Source organism: Salmo salar, chromosome 03, assembly GCF_965601325.2.
Source record: "Salmo salar chromosome 03, fSalSal1, whole genome shotgun sequence".
NCBI lineage: Eukaryota > Metazoa > Chordata > Actinopteri > Salmoniformes > Salmonidae > Salmo > Salmo salar.
Window position 1 is genome coordinate 57,548,627 of NC_138293.1, and position 19,912 is coordinate 57,568,538.

At 41.6% G+C, this 19,912-nt stretch overlaps 1 protein-coding gene across 1 annotated transcript in view; it reads left to right on the forward strand.

Annotated features, from left to right (window-relative positions):
• The window catches only part of LOC106600876 (corticotropin-releasing factor receptor 1), a 183,636-nt gene that overhangs the window by 89,604 nt on the left and 74,120 nt on the right, over positions 1-19,912 (forward strand). The window contains exon 5 of the mRNA XM_014192620.3: positions 15,077-15,159. Within this exon, the coding sequence (XP_014048095.1) occupies positions 15,077-15,159 (83 nt within the window). The remainder of the gene's footprint in view (positions 1-15,076; positions 15,160-19,912) is intronic.

The following is a 19,912-nucleotide window of genomic DNA, read 5'->3' on the forward strand; positions in this document are numbered from 1 at the left end:
GTTGAGTGTCCTTCCCTATAAGCACGCTGATATTCTGTTGTCAATTTGTTTACTGTGAAATAGCATTGTATCTGGTCAAACACAATTTTTTCTATAAGTTTTCTAAGGGTTGGTAACAGGCTAATCGGTCAGTTATTTGAGCCAGTAAATGGGGCTTTACTATTCTTGGGTAGCGGAATGACTTTTGCTTCCCTCCAGGCCTGAGGGCACACACTTTCTAGTAGGCTTAAATTGAAGATGTGGCAATATCGTCTGCTATTATCCTCAGTAATTTTCTATCCAGATTGTCAGACCCCGGTGGCTTGTCATTGTTGACAGACAACAATAATTTTTTCACCTCTTTCACACCGACTTTACGGAATTCAAAAGTACAATTCTTGTCTTTCATAATTTGGTCCGATATACTTGGAAATGTAGTGTCAGTGTTTGTTGCGGTCATGTCATCCCTAAGTTTGCTTATCTTGCCAATGAAAAAGTCATTAAAGTAGTTTGCAATATCCGTGGGCTTTGTGATGAATGAGCCATCTGATTCAATGAATGAAGGAGCCGAGTTGGCTTTTTTTCCCAAAATTTAATTTAAGGTGCCCCAAAGCTTTTTACTATCACAATTTATCTTTGTTTCATGGTGTAGTTTATTTTTATTTTTATTTAGTTTAGTCACATGATTTCTTAATTTGCAGTATGTTTGCCAATCGGTTGGGTTGCCAGACTTAATTGCCATACCTTTTGCCTCATCCCTCTCAACCATACCATTTTTAAATTCCTCATCAATTCAAGGGGATTTAACAGTTTTTACAGTTCTTTTCTTAATTGGTGCGTGCTTGTTAGTAACTGGAATAAGTCGTTTCATAAATGCTTCAAGTGTAGTGTCTGGTTGCTTCTCATTACAAGCCACAGACCAGCAAATATTCTTTACATCATCAACATATGAACCACTACAAAACTTATTGTATGACTTCTTATACACTATATTAGGCCCAGCCTTTGAAACTTTGGTTTTCCTAGATATGGCTATTATATTGTGATCACTACATCCTATGGATTTGGATACTTCTTTAAAGCAAATATTTGCAGGATTAATAAAGATGCGATCAATACATATTGATGATTTAATTCCTGTGCTATTTGTAACTACCCTGGTAGGTTGACTGATAAACTGATCCAGGTTGCAGCACTGGTTACAGTTTGAAGTTTTTTCTTGAGTGGGCAGCTTGATGATAGCCAGTCAACATTTAAATCACCCAGAAAATATACTTCTCTGTTGATATCACATACATTATAAAGCATTTCACACATATTATCCAGATACTGACTGTTAGCGCTTGGTGGTCTATAGCAGCTTCCCACAAGAATGGGCTTTAGGTGATGAACCTAAACTAAGTGAGTTTCAGAGATAGTCAGAATATGAATGTCATCTGTTACAAGCAAGTTATTGACTTCATGGACCTTGTTTCTTAGGCTACATATGTTAATATGGGCTATTCTTTAGCACTTTTCTGGGTTGCTTGATTGTTTTTAATGCTTTACTGGGAAGCTTATCAGAGGTAGACTTACTCATGTTGTTGACATTGGAGGTGATAGTGCAGGGTGAGCTGCATAAAGTGGTGCTAACAGTGTAACTTTGGTTTATAGGCTCATGATTACTGCTTACAATATCTGTAGGATAAACAGATGTATTCGGTGCAATTAGGGATACATAAATTAAATTACTTATATTGTGTTTGACAGTGCCCCTAAGATCATGTGCATTTGATGCAACATTATGACGACTCATTGTCACAATGGTAGGGATTAACTGAGCTGGTCTTGGATCATTTACCAGTCATTGTTTCAACACAGCCTTGAAATGTGTGGACAGAGTCCAGGAGCCAAGGTGATTTGGATGGACTCTGTCATTCCTGTAGAGTATCTTCTGTTTCCAGAAGGTGTCAAAGTTATCAATAAAAGTGACTCCAGCAGAGCTACAGTAGTCTTTCAGCACATGAATGACCGTTCCACGCTGTCTGGTCTGTAGAGATTATCCTCAAACATTATCCTCAAACATTTGCCTAGCTGTGAGTCCTTTTGATCCTCACCAAGGAAAGGGACGCATGACAAGTGTATATGAACACTTTTGCATTTTAGAGAGTAAAATAGAGGAATACAGTTAAACAGTCAGAGAGAGTGAGGCAGAGAGAGGAAGAGAATTAAACAGTCAGAGAGAGAGGGACAGAGAGGGAAAGAGAGCGAGAGCACTGTTGTTGGGCGATTAGGCCTGGCTCGCAGTCGGTGTTCCAATTCATCCCAAAGGTGTTCAATGGGGTTGAGGTCAGGGCTCTGTGCTGGCCAGTCAAGTTCTTCCACACCGATCTCGACAAACCATTTCTGTATGGACCTCACTTTGTGCACGGGGGCATTGTCATGCTGAAACAGGAAAGGACCTTCCCCAAACTGTTTCCACAAAGTTGGAAGCACAGAATCGTCTAAAATGTATGTACCCCTAATTAAGATTAGCTAAGCGGCCGAGTCCAAACCATTATTCCTCCTACACAAAATTGTACAGTTGGCACTATGTATTGGGGCAGGTAGCATCCTCCTGGCATCTGAAGCGTGAGTCAATACTCCAGAGAGCGAGTTTCCACTGCTCCATTGTCCAATGGCGGCGAGCTCTACACCACTCCAGCCAACGCTAGGCATTGCGCATGGTGATCTTAGGCTTCTGTGTGGCTGCTCGGCCATGGAAACCCATTTCATAAAGCTCCCGACTGACAGTTCTTGTGCTGACGTTGCTTCCAGAGGCAGTTTGGAACTCGGTAGTGAGTGTTGCAACAAAGGACAGACGATTTTTACACTCTACGCGCTTCAGCACTCAGCAATCCCGTTCTGAGTGCTTGTGTGGCCTACCATTTTATGGCTGAGCCGTTGTTGCTCCTAGAGGTTTCCACTTCACAATAATGGCACTTACAGTTGACCGGGGTAGCTCGAGCAGGGCAGAAATGTAACAAACAAACTTGTTGGAAAGGTGGCAACCTATGACGGTGCAACGTTGACAGTCACAGAGCTCTTCAGTAAGGCCATTCTACTGTCAATGTTGTCTATGGAGATTGCATGGCGGTGTGATTGATTTTATACACCTGTCAGCAACGTGTGTGGCTGAAATAGCCGAATCCACTAATTTGAAGGGGTGTCCACATATTTTTGTATATATAGTGTATGTGCATTAAAGTAGTGCACATTTAAGTATTTGGTCCCATATTCATAGCATGCAATGACTACATCAAGCTTGTGACTCTACACATTTGTTGGACGCATTTGCTATTTGTTTAGGTTGCGTTTCAGTTGATTTTGTGCCCAATAGAAATGAATGGTAAATCATTTGTGTCATTTTGGAGTACCTTTCATTGTAAATAAGAATATAATGTTTCTAAAGACTTCAACATGAATGTGGATGCTACCATGATGAGTGAGAAAGTTACAGACAAACAAATATCACCCCACCCCCCAAAAAAATGCTAACCTCCCCTGTTATTGTAATGGTGAGAGGTTATCATGTCTTGGGGGTATGATAATTGGGTAACAATTTACTTGACACCCAGATTCATAACACGTTATGACATGGTCATAACCGTGTCATATGTCATAATAGCTGACATAACTTGTCATAACCTGTTATAATGTCTCAACACTGTCATAACACATATATTTAGACCTGTTGTAACATATATTGCGTTATCTTATGGCTGGTTATGACACCTATATAATTTCTGTTGAGCACAAAATAATCTGAAAAACAACCAAAACAAAAAGCAAATGCATCCAACAAATGTATAGAGTCACAAGCTTGGTTAAAGATGGCGCTGACGAACACGGCTGACATTTTACATTCTCCCAACCAATTGTGCAATTTAGTTTTTTTTTGCGTTTTGTGTAACTTATTTTTTTACTTATTATGTACATAATGTTGCTACTACCGTCTCTTATGACTGAAAATAACTTCTGGACATCAGAAATGCGACTACTCACAGCAGACTGAAATAAACTTTTTCCTTTAACTAGTCCGACGAGAAGGATATCCTGCTTTCACTGGAAAAGGCCCAGATCCACGCCTTTTGCGTGAAGAAAAGACGCCGGAAAAGGGGACGCAGATCGGAGATCCTTCTGAGAATCCAGAGGCAAGCGAGCATACTCCCAATGCCTTCCATTCTTCTTGCTAACGTGCAATCATTGTAATTGTTTTTGATAACCTACTATTAAGATTAACCTACTATTAAAATGATCCTACCAACGGGACATTAAAAACTGCAAAATCTTATGTTTCACCGAGACGTGGCTGAACAAAGAAGCGGACAATATAGAGCTGGCGGGATTTTCCATGCACCGGCAGAACAGAGACGCAACCTCTGGTAAGACGAGGGGTGGGGGTGAGGGTCTTTTTGTCAATAACAGCTGGTGCGCGATGTCTAAAATTAAAGAAGTCTTGCTGTATTGCTCGCCTGAGGTAGAGTACCTAATGATAAATCGACCACACAGTCTACTAAGAGAGTTCTCATCTGTATTATTTGTGAAGCTGGCACTAAGACCGCTCTCAACCAACTCTATAAGGCCATAAGGAAAGAAGAAAATGCTCACCCAGAAGTGGCGCTTCTAGTGGCCGGGGACTTTAATGCAGGAAAACTTAAATCAGTTTTACCGAATTTTTACCAGCATGTCATGTGCAACCAGGGGGGAAAAAAATCCTAGACCACCTTTACTCCACACACAGAGATGCATACAAAGCTCTCCTCCGCCATCCATTTGGCAAATCTGACCATAATTATATCCTCCTGATTCCTGCTTACAAGCTAAAACTAAAGCAGGAAGTACCGGTGACTCGCTCAATACGGAAGTGGTCAGATGACGCGGATGCTACACTACAGGACTGTTTTGCTAGCACAAACTGAAATATGTTCTGGGATTCATCCAATGGCTTTGAGGAATACACCACCTCAGTCATCGGCTTCATCAATAAGTGCATCGATGACATCGTCCCCACAGTGACTGTACGTACATATCCCAACCAGAAGCCATGGATTACTAGCAACATCTGCATCGAGCTAAAGGCTAGAGCTGTCGCTTTCAAGGAGCGGGAGTCTAATCCGGACGCTTATAAGAAATCCCACTATTCCCTCAGACGAACCGTCAAACAAGCAAAGCGTCAATACAGAATAAAGATTTAATCCCACTACACCGTCTCTGAAGCTCGTCGGATGTGGCAGGGCTTGAAAACTATTACGGACTACAAAGGGAAACCCATACTCGATCTGCCCAGTGATCTCAGCTTACCAGACGAGCAAAAGGCCTTTAATGCTCGCTTCATGGCAAGCAAGACTGTAGCATGCATGAGAGCATCAGCTGTTCTAGATGATTGTGTGATAACGCTCTCGGTAGCCGATTTGAACAAAACCTTTAAACAAGTCAACATCACAAAGCCGCTGGGCCAGACGGATTAACAGGACTTGTACTCAAAGCATGCACGCACCAACTGTCATGTGTCTTCACTGACATTTTCAACCTCTCCCTGACCGAGTCTGTAATACCTACATGTTTCAAGCAGACCACCATAGTCCCTGTGCCCAAAGAAGCGAAGGTAACCTGCCTAAATGATTACCGCCCCATGACACTCACATCGGTAGCCATGAAGTTCTTTTAAAGGCTGGTCATGGCTCACATCAACAGCATCCTCCCGGACACCCTAGACTCCAATTCGCATACCGCCCCAACAGATTCACAGATGGCGCAATCTCAATCACACTCCACATTGCCCTTTCTCACCTGGACAAAAGGAACACCTATGTGAGAATGCTGTTCATTGACTACAGCTCAGTGTTCAACACCATAGTGCCCACGAAGCTCATCACTAAGCTAAGGACTCTGGGACTAAATACCTCCCTCTGCAACTCATTCCTGGACTTCCTAACAGGCCGTCCCCAGGTTGTAAGAGTCGGCTATATCACATATGCTATGCTGATCCTTAACACTGTGGCCCCACAGGGGTGTGTACTTAGTCCCTTCCTGTATTCCCTGTTCACCCACGACTGCATGATCATACACGACTGCAACACTATCATTAAGTTTGCTGACGAGACAACAGTGGTAGGCCTGATCACCGACAACAATGAAATGGCCTATAGGGAGGAGGTCAGAGAACAGGCAGTGTGGTGCCAGGACAACAAAGAAGCTGATCGTGGACTACAGGAAAAGGCGGGCCGAACAGGCCCCCATTAACATCGACTGGCCTGTAGTGGAGCGGGTCGAGAGTTTCAAGTTCCTTGGTGTCCACATTACCAACGAACTATCATGGTCCAAACATACCAAGACAGTCGTGAAGACGGCACGTCAAAACCTTTTCCCACTCAGGAGACTGAAAAGATTTGGCATGGGTCCCCAGATCCTCAAAAGGTTCTACAGCTGCACCATCGAGAGCATCCTGACCAGTTGCATCACCACCTGGTATGGCAACTGCTCGGTATATGACCATAAGGCGCTACAGAGGGTAGTGCGAACGGCCCAGTACATCACTGGCACCAAGCTTCCTGCCATCCAGGACCTACGTATAAAATAGGCGGTGTCAGAGGAAAGCCCATACAATTGTCAGACTCCAGTCAACCAAGTTATATGCTGTTTTCTCTTCTACCGCATGGCAAGCGGTACCGGAGCGCCAAGTCTAGGACCAAAAGGCTCCTCAACAGCTTCTACCCCCAAGCCATTAGACTGCTGAACAATTCATAAAAATCGCCACTGGACAAATTACATTGATCCCCCTTGTACACTGCTGCTACTTGCTGTTTGTTTGTTACCTACGCATAGTCACTTCGCCCCCACCTACATGTACAGATTCAACTTGTCTGTACCCCTGCACATTGACTTGGTACCGGTGCCCCCTGTACAGTATATAGCCTCGTTATTGTTATTCTTATTGTGTTACTTTTTATTATTACTTTTTATTTTAGCCTATTTGATAAATATTTTCTACTTTTTGAACTGCACTGTTGGTTAAGGGCTTGTAAGTAAGCATTTCACAGTAAAGTCTACACTTGTTGTATTCGGCGCATGTGGCAAATAAAGTTTGATTTGATGTAGTCATTGCATGCTAGGAATATGGGAACAAATACTCACATTTTTACTACATTTTACTTTACACATGACTGAATTTGTCCCAATACTTTTGCTCCCCTAAAATGGGGTGACTATGTACAAAAAGTGCTGTAATTTCTAAACGGGTCACCCAATATAGATGAAGATACCCTGAAATTTAAGCAGACATTCTGCACTTTAACCCCATAGTCAATGTTTGATTTCAAATCATCCAAACCTTTGGAGTATAGAGCCAAAATAATAATAATTACGGAGGGCATCGTGCTGTAGAATTCCTAATGGGTTCTTTGTCTGTGGAGAGGGAGGTAGGTTTTGTAAATTAGGACACCAGTAATGCAAATTCACACACTGCATATTCAAATCCTTGGTAATTCAGCCCATGGCTCTTTACACCAGAGCAAGACATACCCAAGGGCAGTGATTTGACTGGAACTGAAATCTTGAATAATGCATAATATCAAATGGTGCAGTGCTGTTGTATTTTATTTCTCTTTTTTTGTGTGTCATATTTCTCCCCAAGGTCTATTTTTTTTTTAATTCACCCGGAGGGAACTGGTAGTGTTTAGAAAACTTTTGGAAACCAGTTAGTGATGTAGTCATGGGCACGACAAACAGAAGGGGGTACATTATGTATGCCTATGCTCTACTTTTTAGGTAAACATATCAGCTCTGGATGTGTTTCTTTCAGTAGGTATGGGATGAGAAGAGGACTGACTGGAAAAAAATTGAGAGAGGGAGAGTTCTGAATATCAATTAGTCTTACTTTCAGGGCACACCTTCACAGATTGTAATCTGAATAATGTCAAGGCATCGAAGCGGTACAAAAACAAATGCAATAGAAAGGTGAGCAATGAATATTGTATATATTCAATGTAATATAATTCGGGCTGTTGGTCATGGGACATTTCACGGTGGATCTTGTAAAGGTTTAAGCTCTCATGTTCAATTGGTTAATAAAAGGGACTGTTTACCAATTTCTCCCGTCATTATCCATTTTCGGAGAAACCCACTAAAAAAATCAACGGAAACTGCAGTAACAGATGCCTGGTTCTCAGTATTTCTCCCTCGCTCTCTCTTTCTCGCTCGCTCTCTCAGTTTGACGTCATGTAAAAGATTCAAACCGACACCAAAATCTGTTTTAATAATTTACGAAGTAAGATTTAGTGAACTCTTGAGACATCAATGTGGATAGTTTAATTAGCTGATGTTAGTTAAAGAGGACTGTCATTGATTTTGTTTTCATGTAGCTCCCATTCCAACCATAATCAACTAATCACTATCAGAAACAAGCATTTCCTCCTTTTCTCAGAGGGTTAATGTGCGAATGCACATTAATTTGTGTGCTTCTCTAGAATTGATCAATAGAGTTAAATTAATCCTAGTTTTGTGTGGATGCACCAATTTAATAAATGAAAGTAAAAATAAGTGCTTAGGCCTGTTTATGTGATATTCCCTAACCATTAAAGACGAGTGATGATAGCGAAGTGGAGGACACACTAAACTACCCGCAGTACCACCATACTCATTCTCTGTCCACTTAGGCCCTAGGAAAAGGATGAAAGGGCCATGTATATTAGATAACACACCACTCTAGAAGGTGACATTACAATATGAGAAATGCACCACTCTAGAAGGTTACATTAAAATATGAGAAATACACCACTCTAGAAGGTTACATTAAAATCTGAGAAATACACCACTCTATTAGGTTACATTACAATATGAGAAATACACCACTCCAGAAGGTTACATTACAGTATGAGAAACAGCGTAGTGTTAATCCATATGTCACAATCTGACCTAAGAGACATGATTTATCGCATGATCTATCCTTTATATCCTATTCTGTAATTTCATTTCTCTAGTCTTTCACTTTCATTGTAGAAAAGGTAACTCCCACACATTAGTATTATATCTGCATGTTTGTGCGGACATTTAGGACAGAGACCTTTTTCAATATGATAGCCCTCTCTTCTGTCATCCCACATAATCCAAAGGGATATTCATTTAATAAGTAAATGTCAGTGTTTCCATAAAATACACTTTTGACTAGTACTGTAAACATTGCAACATTTTTCTCCATACGATTTGTGATATAACTGTCCAGTGCATTTTTAGAACGATGAACTATCTCCCGAGTGAATCAACATTGGTCTGAAGCCAGCGCAAACGCCATCGAGCTCATCCAGCAGTATAGTCAGACGATCAGAGCAGATTTGATTACAATTGATTTGAAGGAAGGGACTTTAAACTCTAAAAATGGAGCAATTATCCCAGTCTGTTCCTCATCCAGAAGTTCTGTATGAAAATGTCTCCCCCCGACACAGATTTGAATTTATGAAATATGCTGACAAGAATAGAACGATGATGAACTGCTGGGAGCTGCTTCTCTGTGATTTGAAATGGTCCCACACCACACTTGAGGTGATATATTAGGTTAGCAAAGGTATATATCTGGACACATGCAATGGTCTGGTCCTTTTTTGTAATGTCAACTACATATTATCAAACATCTGTTAAATGGATATTTCACCCCAGGATCAGAGTTAGTCAGACCTCAAAAGTAGACTAATTGTCTCAGGCTGTTTTGTTACTAAAAAGTTGAACATTGAGTGTGCGATTAAAAAAGGCTTAATTGTGGCTTATCTTTAAATGAGCCATGGCAATCCTGGAAGCACACCAGTAATCTCAATCTTCGTGGCAGAAACGTAAGAAGATCCACCACCAGTTCCACAAAAAATGTAATCACACACTCAATATTTATTGACAGTCATGAACGCTTATTGATGTTCATGATCACTGTAATTACAAGTTCATAAATGTCTTGATTACCCATCAGTGTCATCGTAAATCAAATTACTTGATGACTCATGTTAAGTTACTTAGAATCGTTCTCCTGCCAATTCACATCGCCATATTCTAACTAACTAATTGATCCATGGTTCTGCCTTCCGCCCACCACTTTGTCAGGAGTGTGTTGTATGTGTGTGTGAGTGAGTGCGTGTGCATATGCGCGTGTGTGTGTGTGTGTGTGTGTGTGTGTTTGTGTGTGTAATAGTTCATGTGCATTTGCGTGTGTGTGTGATCACTGAGAGCTCTTTCATGGTTTGACAGGACCAATTAAGGAAGCCCTTGGCTTTTATATGACTAATCAATACAACTACCAACTATAGGTAGCATTAGAGGCAGAAAAGAGTGGGACGGAGAGGGAGAAAAAGGAAATGAGGGGAAATGATGACAGGAACAATTACAACAGTCATTGACTTGTGTATGTGTGATCAATATCACCTCAACCTGTAAGCAGGGAGAAAAGAGATTAGGAAGAAAAGGACAGAAATAGTCCAGGAAAGATTCAAGTCAAGAAGTTAAAATTCTAACGAGACGAGAACTCCAGTAGAGTGATGGACACAAATTGGAAAGAAAGAGGTGGAAAGATGTAATCTCCTGGACTCTCGCTCTTCCTCCCAGTCTCGCAGGTCTCTTCTATAACTTGTCCGTCAGCATGTCCATTTGGCTTACAGCGATGCCTATACTGTCTGTCTGTCTCTCTCTCACACACACACACACACACACACACACACACACACACACACACACACACACACACACACACACACACACACACACACACACACACACACACACACACACACACACACACACACCTCTCTCTCTCTCTCTCTCTCTCTCTCTCTCTCTCTGTATTCCCCCCTTGTTATATCGACAGTCAGTAGAGTGAGTTCTCCAGCCTTGTACACCACCACCCCCACCCCTCAACAACTCAGCCCAACTCTCCAGTCACTGCTCTGTTGCATTCCACCTCTAAATCCTATCCGGAAACACTGTCTGCCCCTAATCTGCTCAGGCTTTAACAGAAGCTGTTTTGGGTCCTTCCCTAGTCCCTCTGGTCCAAGCTAGAGTGATCGACTAGCACTGTACTCGTCACATTACCGTCTGTGTCCAATGGAGCTTATACCTGCTAGGAGACAGACAGTTGGAGGGAAGAGCTGAGACAACTGATGGCCAAAGTCCTTGACTACCCTCCAATTGCTTCTCTCTTGGCTCAGTGTACTCGTCATTATGGATAACCCAAGCATGGATGATGGAAGGGTACAAGCCAGCCTGAAGCTGGAGAACTTTGGCAGAAAGTTTGGCAGAACGTTTTGCTCAAAGTTTCCTTCATACATGGTGCTGTATCATAATTTCAGAGCTTTAGTTGTCTTCCCAGATAGGTTACATTGGTTTTATCGTTTCATACAGCTTTAGATGTTTCATCCCTGATATTAGTGTTTCACACCCCTAGATGTAGTCTGGAATTAAACCGTTCAATTGGGCCCCGACTCCTGATCATTCTTCACATCTATCTCCTTTGTGGCTGGGTTTACTGACTGTAGGTGTTCAGTTCAGATAACTGTATAACTGGGCTTCCCACTTGCTTCTTAGAATTTCTAGAGCTCTTCAGAAGGTGAAGATTGAACCCCATTCATATTCACCAGATATATTCTCCCTGTACAAAGATAATTCCTCAAATAATGGTAGACAGTATTCGCTGTTCTGCGTTGCCATGCTTACTACATAGCCTGGCAGCTCGTCGATTAAGCCCACTTAAGACGTGCCGGCTGTAGCGATGACTTCCGACGGCTGAGCATCAGAGCGGAACACAACAAACCCATCCCGTTTGAGGGGGCGAGAGAGAATGTTAAGCTTCTGGCGGGGGCTTCCATGGGATTCAGCTAGATTTAGATGAATTATAGCTTAGAAGGCTGACGGTGAGTATCCAATACCCATGGGGGTCTCCGTGGCGTTCGGGTGGGCAGAGAGAGGGAAATTGAGAATGAGATCACACTGAATGAGAAGGAGACTGTAGCAAATCACAGGCACCCCGAAGTCAATAAATGGTAATGTGTCAACTGTATGTGTTTATAATTGGAGTTTAAGCATGATTGATCTTTGGAATTACTGTGTATTGAAAATTGGTGTCGGACCATCTCAAGGTGGTTTCCTTGATTTTCTGGAAGTCTGGATTTTGCACTGGCCTTTATATTGTTTAAATTATAGTCAGGAGGGGGTACATGGGAGCCTCTTCTACAGGGTAGACATTGACTCTGTCGGAAAATGCAGAATGCAGATCCAGACATTAAATCTTTCCCTCTCTTCCTTTCCAATTTAAGTCTAGCTCTCAGTTGGAGTTCTACTTTTATTAATGGAATTCCATCCTCCTTTTTTATATTTGTTATATGTTTATACTTATTCAGACAGTTGGAAGGAGAGGTGGAGACAGATGAGGGAGGATATGAAGTGTAGAAATTCCAGACCTGGAATTTACTGACCCTTCTAGACTCTATCTTGAGGAAGGAAGTTCCGGACCTGGGATCCCGATCTCTGCAGTGTTGCCGCTCCACCAAACCCCAGCATTCTATTGGGAGTTTTTATTTATGATATTAGTGGGTTTTGATCGATACCAGGGACTGATTGGTGTAAATCCTTAGCCGCAGGGGCGTTGCTGTGAGTGAGTTTGCCTGAGTTCAAGGTCACATTGGCTTGATTCTGGACATCATAGCTTGATGGGATCCAGACACAGGGGCCACACTTATTCCCCATGGTGCACCATTAATTCCTAGCGACCTCATCTTCAAACAAAGCTAAAAGGAAGAGAAACCCTTGGGATGGGCGGCTTAGAAAAAGGTCACTGTGATTGATTTTCAAAGTCAAAAAGATTAAAACAGTATCGTTTTTGTGGATATTTTCATCCATGACTAAATGTAATCTTCTCCTCTAAGTTCAATGTCCTTGCCTCAATCTTTCCAAGAAAGCTTATTTCCATGGACAGCAGTATGGCATTCTTACACCTTCAGAGAAAGTGTACTATAGCTCAAAGTTCAGCGTAGAGTGAGGAAGAGGTCCTTGCTCGGTGCAGGACCAGCCACTCTCAGCTGCAGTGGGAATGATTGAATCACAATGATAATAGCTACTCAGCCGTAAAGGTATTGATTTGAGGCCTTCCCCAATTCCCCCTACAGCAGAACCCCACAATAGGGGCAACTCAAGTGGGAGAGTGATATCATTCACATGGAGGGCCAGAGAAGTTGGGCAGAAATGTATTGTCAGCGGTTTGTTTCAGAAGACCATCCATCCCTTGCATTCTGCAGTGTGTGTGTGTGTGTGTGTGTGTGTGTGTGTGTGTGTGTGTGTGTGTGTGTGTGTGTGTGTGTGTGTGTGTGTGTGTGTGTGTGTGCATTTGTACTGTCTCATTCTCTATCACACACAGTATGTACTGTATGTCATATCCATAGCATGCCATATGTTCAGTACAACCCAACCTCCAACCCAGTTCAAAGATTGAACCGTGTGTATTCTTAATTACATAATGAATACTGTCAACCATCTATCGTGGTGCGCTTGGCAGACAGTCATGGTGTAATGCTAGCCACAAAGAATTAAGCTGTAGGACAGAAGCATAGGTTAGTCCAACGGGTATTAGTGTTTAGTGATACAGACTATGCAAGTTAAAATGTTGATGTCAATGATCAATAAATGCATGAGAGTGTGTTAATTAGTGTTTGTATTACCCCCCAACTCCCACTGATCAGAACAGGGCAATCAATGCAGCCTACTGCCTTGCCTAGTTAAATAAAGATTACACATAGTGGTCGATAAATCAATCAACAATGCCAAGTAGAGACCATGATATGAACGGAATGTCAATGACTTACCAGCAATGTTTTTTAACCGCAAACATTCATCTCGAACAGTATACTGTGTATCTGTACATGTAGACAAACACGGTTGTAACTATCTACTGTAATACAGAACCCCTGCAACAACAAAAAAATTGTATTTTGAAAAATTGTGATATTGTCAAATATTTATTCTTTTTTTTTGGAATGTGTATACCACAGCAAGAGTGTCATTACTGAAATATCATGTCATCACACTTCTCTCCTTTAATTATAGTTTTGGATTTCATACTTATTTCCATACTTTTTGTAATGATTCACCAAGTCTATCAAAATGTTTTTTTTTCAATCCCATTACTTCGTGTTTGTACAGATCCTCATGTTGAGAGCATAGCAGGAAGTATACAAAATGTTATGGCCTTAGGTCATGCTTACGTTTGATATGTTTTGTATTTGTCTGTAGGATTCATATGATGTAACATATTGAGAGCATGGCATGCCACCTACTCTATGTCAATCAGCTTAAGAACAACCAATTAGACCTGTCATTTCACCGGAAGTTGTCAAATCAAGCCCGTTAACAGGATTTGAGCCATAAGAAGTTAAGAACAACCAATTAGACCTGTCTTGGGGTAACGACATGATGCTTAATTTCTTGCAGTTTGTCAGGTAATATGATGGTTCATTCGGTGTGGAGCGTTAGCTGACAGTCTTTATTTTAGGTTAGCTTAATGGAAGCTTCTCTAATGTCAAACATGTAAAGTGTGGTGTACCGCAGGGCAGCTCTCTAGGCATGACTGCTTTTGATCTGTCTTCTGCTGTCTCCGACACTCTGTCGCAACCTTGGGAACACAGCAGAGAGTCTTTTAGAAGTTGTGGCTTTGCTTCTCTGTTTGTCTCTTGCTTACTTCTTGTGTCACATGCCTCCACTGTGTGCATGTAGCATGTGCACCTGACTTCAAACAAAGACACCTCTCAGCTATGGGGGGTTTCTTTGCTTCACTTTGTTGTATTTTTGATTGTTTAGAGCATAAAAAAGTGGCAGCACTGTCAAGAGTTCAAATACTTATTTGGAAATGGGTTTGGCGTGCAACATTGTCAAGACTGGATCGTGTGTCCTCTGTCCGAGTCTATCAGCACTCTGCATAAATTACAGCCACCCTGCGTGGTTTTTGCAGAATCTGAGTTTTCAAGGTTTAGGTCAATTTTAGTCGCTTGTATGAAAGGAGAAATGGTGCATGTTTGCTAACTTTCATAACATGGTTTTCAACCCTTTATTTCCACAGACAATGTGTACAGAGAATGCCTTTCCAACGGGTCCTGGGCCGTGAAAGGCAACTACACCCAGTGTCAAGAGATTCTCAATGAGGTATGTATTGTACATGGTTCTTGGTGTATGGAAAGGTAACTGTTTAACTCTGAGAATACTGAGCCTTTCTCTGTAATGGATGGTAAAATATCTATTCTTCCATTCTTATTCTAAGGATACAAGCACTGCTATCTATTTACAGAGAAATTCTCAGTATCCCTCAAACACAAACATGACAGTCGGGAGGCAGCACAGGGTCAGACACAGAGTAGCATCACTAAGCATTGTGGGAGTTAGTTAAAGAGGAAGTTTTCATTTTTACAACCACATCTCTATTTTTTATGTAAATGTAATGGTTTTGAGAATTTAAAAAAAAAAAAAATTATTGGACATACAGTTGAAGTCGGAAGTTTATATACACCTTAGCCAAATACATTTAAACTCAGTTTTTCACAATTCCTGACATTTAATCCTAGTAAAAATTCCCTGTCTTAGGTCAGTTAGGATCACCACTTTATTTTAAGAATGTGAAATGTCAGAATAATAGTAGAGAGAATGATTTATTTCAGCTTCTATTTCTTTCATCACATTCCCAGTAATTCAGAAGTTTACATACACTCAATTAGTATTTGGTAGCATTGCCTTTAAATGGTTTAACTTGCATAAAACATTTCAGGTAGCCTTCCACAAGCTTCCCACAATAAGTTGGGTGAATTTTGGCCCATTCCTCCTGACAGAGCTGGTGTAACTGAGTCAGGTTTGTAGGCCTCCTTGCTCGCACACACTTTTTCAGTTCTGCCCACAAATTTTCTATGGGATTGAGGTCAGGGCATTGTGATGGCCACTCCAATACCTTGACTTTGTTGTCCTTAAGCCATTTTGCCACAACTTTGGAAGTATGCTTGGGGTCATTGTCCATTTGGAAGACCCATTTGCGACCAAGCTTTAACTTCCTGACTGATGTCTTGAGATGTTGCTTCAATATATCCACATACTTTTCTGTCCTGATGCCATCTATTTTGTGAAGTGCACCAGTCCCTCCTGCAGCAAATCACCCCCACAACATGATGCTGCCACTCCCATGCTTCACGGTTGAGATGGTGTTCTTCGGCTTGCAAGCCTCTCCCTTTTTCCTCCAAACATAACGATGGTCATTATGGCCTAACAGTTCAATTTTTGTTTCATCAGACCAGAGGATATTTCTCCAAAAAGTACGATCTTAATCCTCATGTGCAGTTGCAAACAATAGTCTGTTTGTTTATGGTGGTTTTGGAGCAGTGGCTTTTTCCTTGCTGAGCGGACTTTCAGGTTACGTCGATATAGTACTCGTTTTACTGTGGATATATATACTTTTGTATCTGTTTCCTCCAGCATCTTCACATGGTCCATTGCTGTTGTTCTGGGATTGATTTGCACTTTTCGCACCAAAGTATGTTTATCTCTAGGAGCTCCATAGTTTGGTTTGCTCATGCTGGTTTGCTCATGCTAACTAAGATACACTTTTTTACTGGGTAATTAAAATGACAAAGAAAAGCTGTCTGAAGCCTTCATATAACATAATTTTCATAAAAAATATAGATTTGATTGTAAAAAAGAAAGCTTCTACTGTAGGTACCTTGCTCAAGGGCACAACGGCTGTAGCACCTTCGATACTGATGCAAGCAACCCTCACATTCACCAAATGTTTTCCGTCGGCTCTGGTATTTGAAGCGGGTGGCTACCCTCAGGTTACTGGCCCTCTTCTGTAATCTTGAGTCTACCTCTTGCCAATAGAAACATTCTGCGGTACTACCGAAATCACACCAGCACCACCATGTGCTCTTCCAGCACACATCCTCTTTAAAATTCCAGGACTGATCATGTGTGTTATAGAGTGGGTGTTGCATGCTTCATCTCTTCAGTTTGCTTTTCGTTGTCAATGAGCATCCTGTTGATGCTAGATGACTAAGCCATCACAAGTGAATGCCTACTGAAGTAATTGTACTCCATCGAAATCGTTCGGATAGGGCCCAGCTCAGCTTTGTCATTCACAGCAGAATCTACAAGTCATACAGAGTCATACCTTTATATCTCAGTCCTCAAGACAACAGGGCTTTTACCGAACCACTTTTCTTCCGTCTCCAACAAGCACCTCATGTAGCTCTATTGAGTCAGACACATTCAATGGAGCACTTTTATAGGATGCTTAGTCCCTTTCCCTCTACCCTCCAACACACGTTAATGGAGTCCTGTTATTGTTGTGGGTCCTGGGGTGCCAGTAGGACCCGCACTGATTCTAGCCTTTACTGACAGGCAAGTAAGCGGGCCTACTATGGGCCATACATGCCTTCTGCCAGCTAAAATATGTATCATGGGTTGTTTTGGAAGGATAAGCGAGTGGGAGAGAGCTTGAATAATGTATAGGCTTGTTATCTTATTTGTAGCTTGTATTTAACAAGGCATAAGTGGTTGTTTACATCGACCAGATCATTATGGAGCGTAATGGAGGTGATCTGGTTGGAGGGAAGGAAAGTTAGTGTGAGGTAGTTCTGTATGCTTGGTCTCCTGAGTACTTGATTCACCATACTGTACAATGTGAGCTAAAAACACATTTTCTGTGAATCTTCTCACATCAAGCTGATCAATGGTACAATGCCTGTACCATTGATTGTAAACAGGTCAATTAGATTCCCTTATAATAACTCTTGCTGTACATTGACATTTTTCTCTGAAATACTTTTTAACCCCACATTTGACCTGTGACCTTTTTGCCTTCCTTTCCATTCCCTGAAAAAACATCAACCTTCATTTGAATGAGTCTGACAGCTATAGTATATGCGTCACTTCCAGGACTATGAGTCATATAATAAACAAATTAGCTCCTTTCCCAAAACCAATTACACAGATTGATTGTGATGGCCATTGGCAAGCAGATAGCTGCTAGCTAGCAGTATTGTGAACAGGCAAACACGTGAGTCATCTAAGGTTGTTGAGGACCCCCTTGCCACTGGGCAGACGGCTGCACACTGCCTGCTCTCTTCTCCCCACCATCTGTTTCCTGAGGGACATGCAAATGTATAAGTCCACTCAGACAGGGGAGCACCCTGTCGCCTCAGACGCCCACTGCTTTGTGGTTTGGCTCATCCAGATCCAAGCATCGGGAAGGTTGGTGCTGCGCATTGACAAAATCAAACCTTGTGGTATAGGGAAAATTAAAAACAGTATGGGAATCAATGGCATGGTTATTCAAAGACTGAGGACGGTGGCAAAGCAGTGCTACTGTATTAAAACAGTGTCACCTTGCAGATACAAAGGTCCCTATGCACTTAATTAAAAGTAGTTCTAGTGACCTTTACTGATATTCAGAAAGTGTGCAATCCTTTAGGGTGTAGCTTCTGCTTACAAATCTTTTTTAAATCAAGTAGGGAAAAGGTTAACTATATTACTCTTTTTTTGGCATTCACTATATCTGACTACAGTGGTTCTTTTGTTGGAGCTGTTTATGCCAGCAATTCACACATTTTACGAGGTATGCAGTAACTGTTGAATTTGAACACTTTTAAGTGCTGGGTTTTAACACCGGTTGCATAAATAGTGGTAGACCAAACTTATATGACTAGGTTTTGTTGAGAAGGAATAAAAGCCATCTGCTGCCAGTGTTGCTAGCATCAGCATTCAATATCACCTTTAGGGAAAGACAGAATGCAGAGAGGAGCAAAGAAAGATCTAGCCTCATCTTAGAGCAGGAGAGTACAAAAGCAAGGTATTTTTTTTCCCCCGGGAAGGTCTTTGACTATGTTTTTAGCTTGATCGTGTTGTAAATGATAATTTGCCCTTTCCACCTGTAGAACATTTTAACCCACTTACAGCACAGTGGGCTACTGACAAGATGAGTCAACCACTTCAGTGTGGTTACAAAATGTTCAATTTGATCTCGCCATTTGTTCCGTATACCAGCACAGCAGGAGGGGGCTGAGTGACTGCTTTTTAGGGCATCTTCCGGTCCGCATAGCTTATAGCTGACAAAACGCTATAATCTTTTTGGTCCAATCACAAACCTGCATTCCTTGAAATCCCAGCAACCCTTGAGAGCATTTAGCTTATGATTCACCATAGTTTATATCGTGGTTGCTCAGCTGGTAATGGTTGTTTAAGGAGGAATTGCTGTTGTCGCAAGAGTGCTGATTTCATTAAAATCATGTCCAGCTGTTGGTTTATGTTCTCATTTTCTCTGTGGTAAGTCTCTTCCTGCCCAGGCTGGATGTTTTGGTGTCATTTCCTCTTAAAGTAGGAAGCCGAGTGAATGCTGCACTCCTATGACTTTACAGACTAAAACAGTGAGGAACAGATATGATGAGCTTTGACCCTGGAATACATAGCTAGTTCACCGCTTTTAAGTTTCCTTTCCCTGGGCTAGGCCCCCCGTAGGAGAGAGCTCATGGGTTAGGAGTCATGTTAAGGTTTCTTTTGTTTTAAAAGAACTTGGCAGAACCAGAGGTCATATAGCCTTTGCTTTTCATGTGATTACCATGATCATGGACTTGAATTATGTATGTAGTGTATCTGGTCATTTACTGCATGCATTTGTAATAGAAAGGGGACAATACTGTGAAATGTTCTTCATTCCAGTCCAGTGGCATATGTGGTAAGAAATGAAGCCATGTCCTAAAGACTTGACTATCCCGGTTTAAACGACGAATAGATGATTGCAAACAAACACCGCAAACAAACTTTTTTTACCACACACAACTGTACTGTTTTTATTTGCTACATACAGTACATATCTGTTCTGCTGTACTAAAACAACACCAGTGCAGGCACATGTCCCCATCCC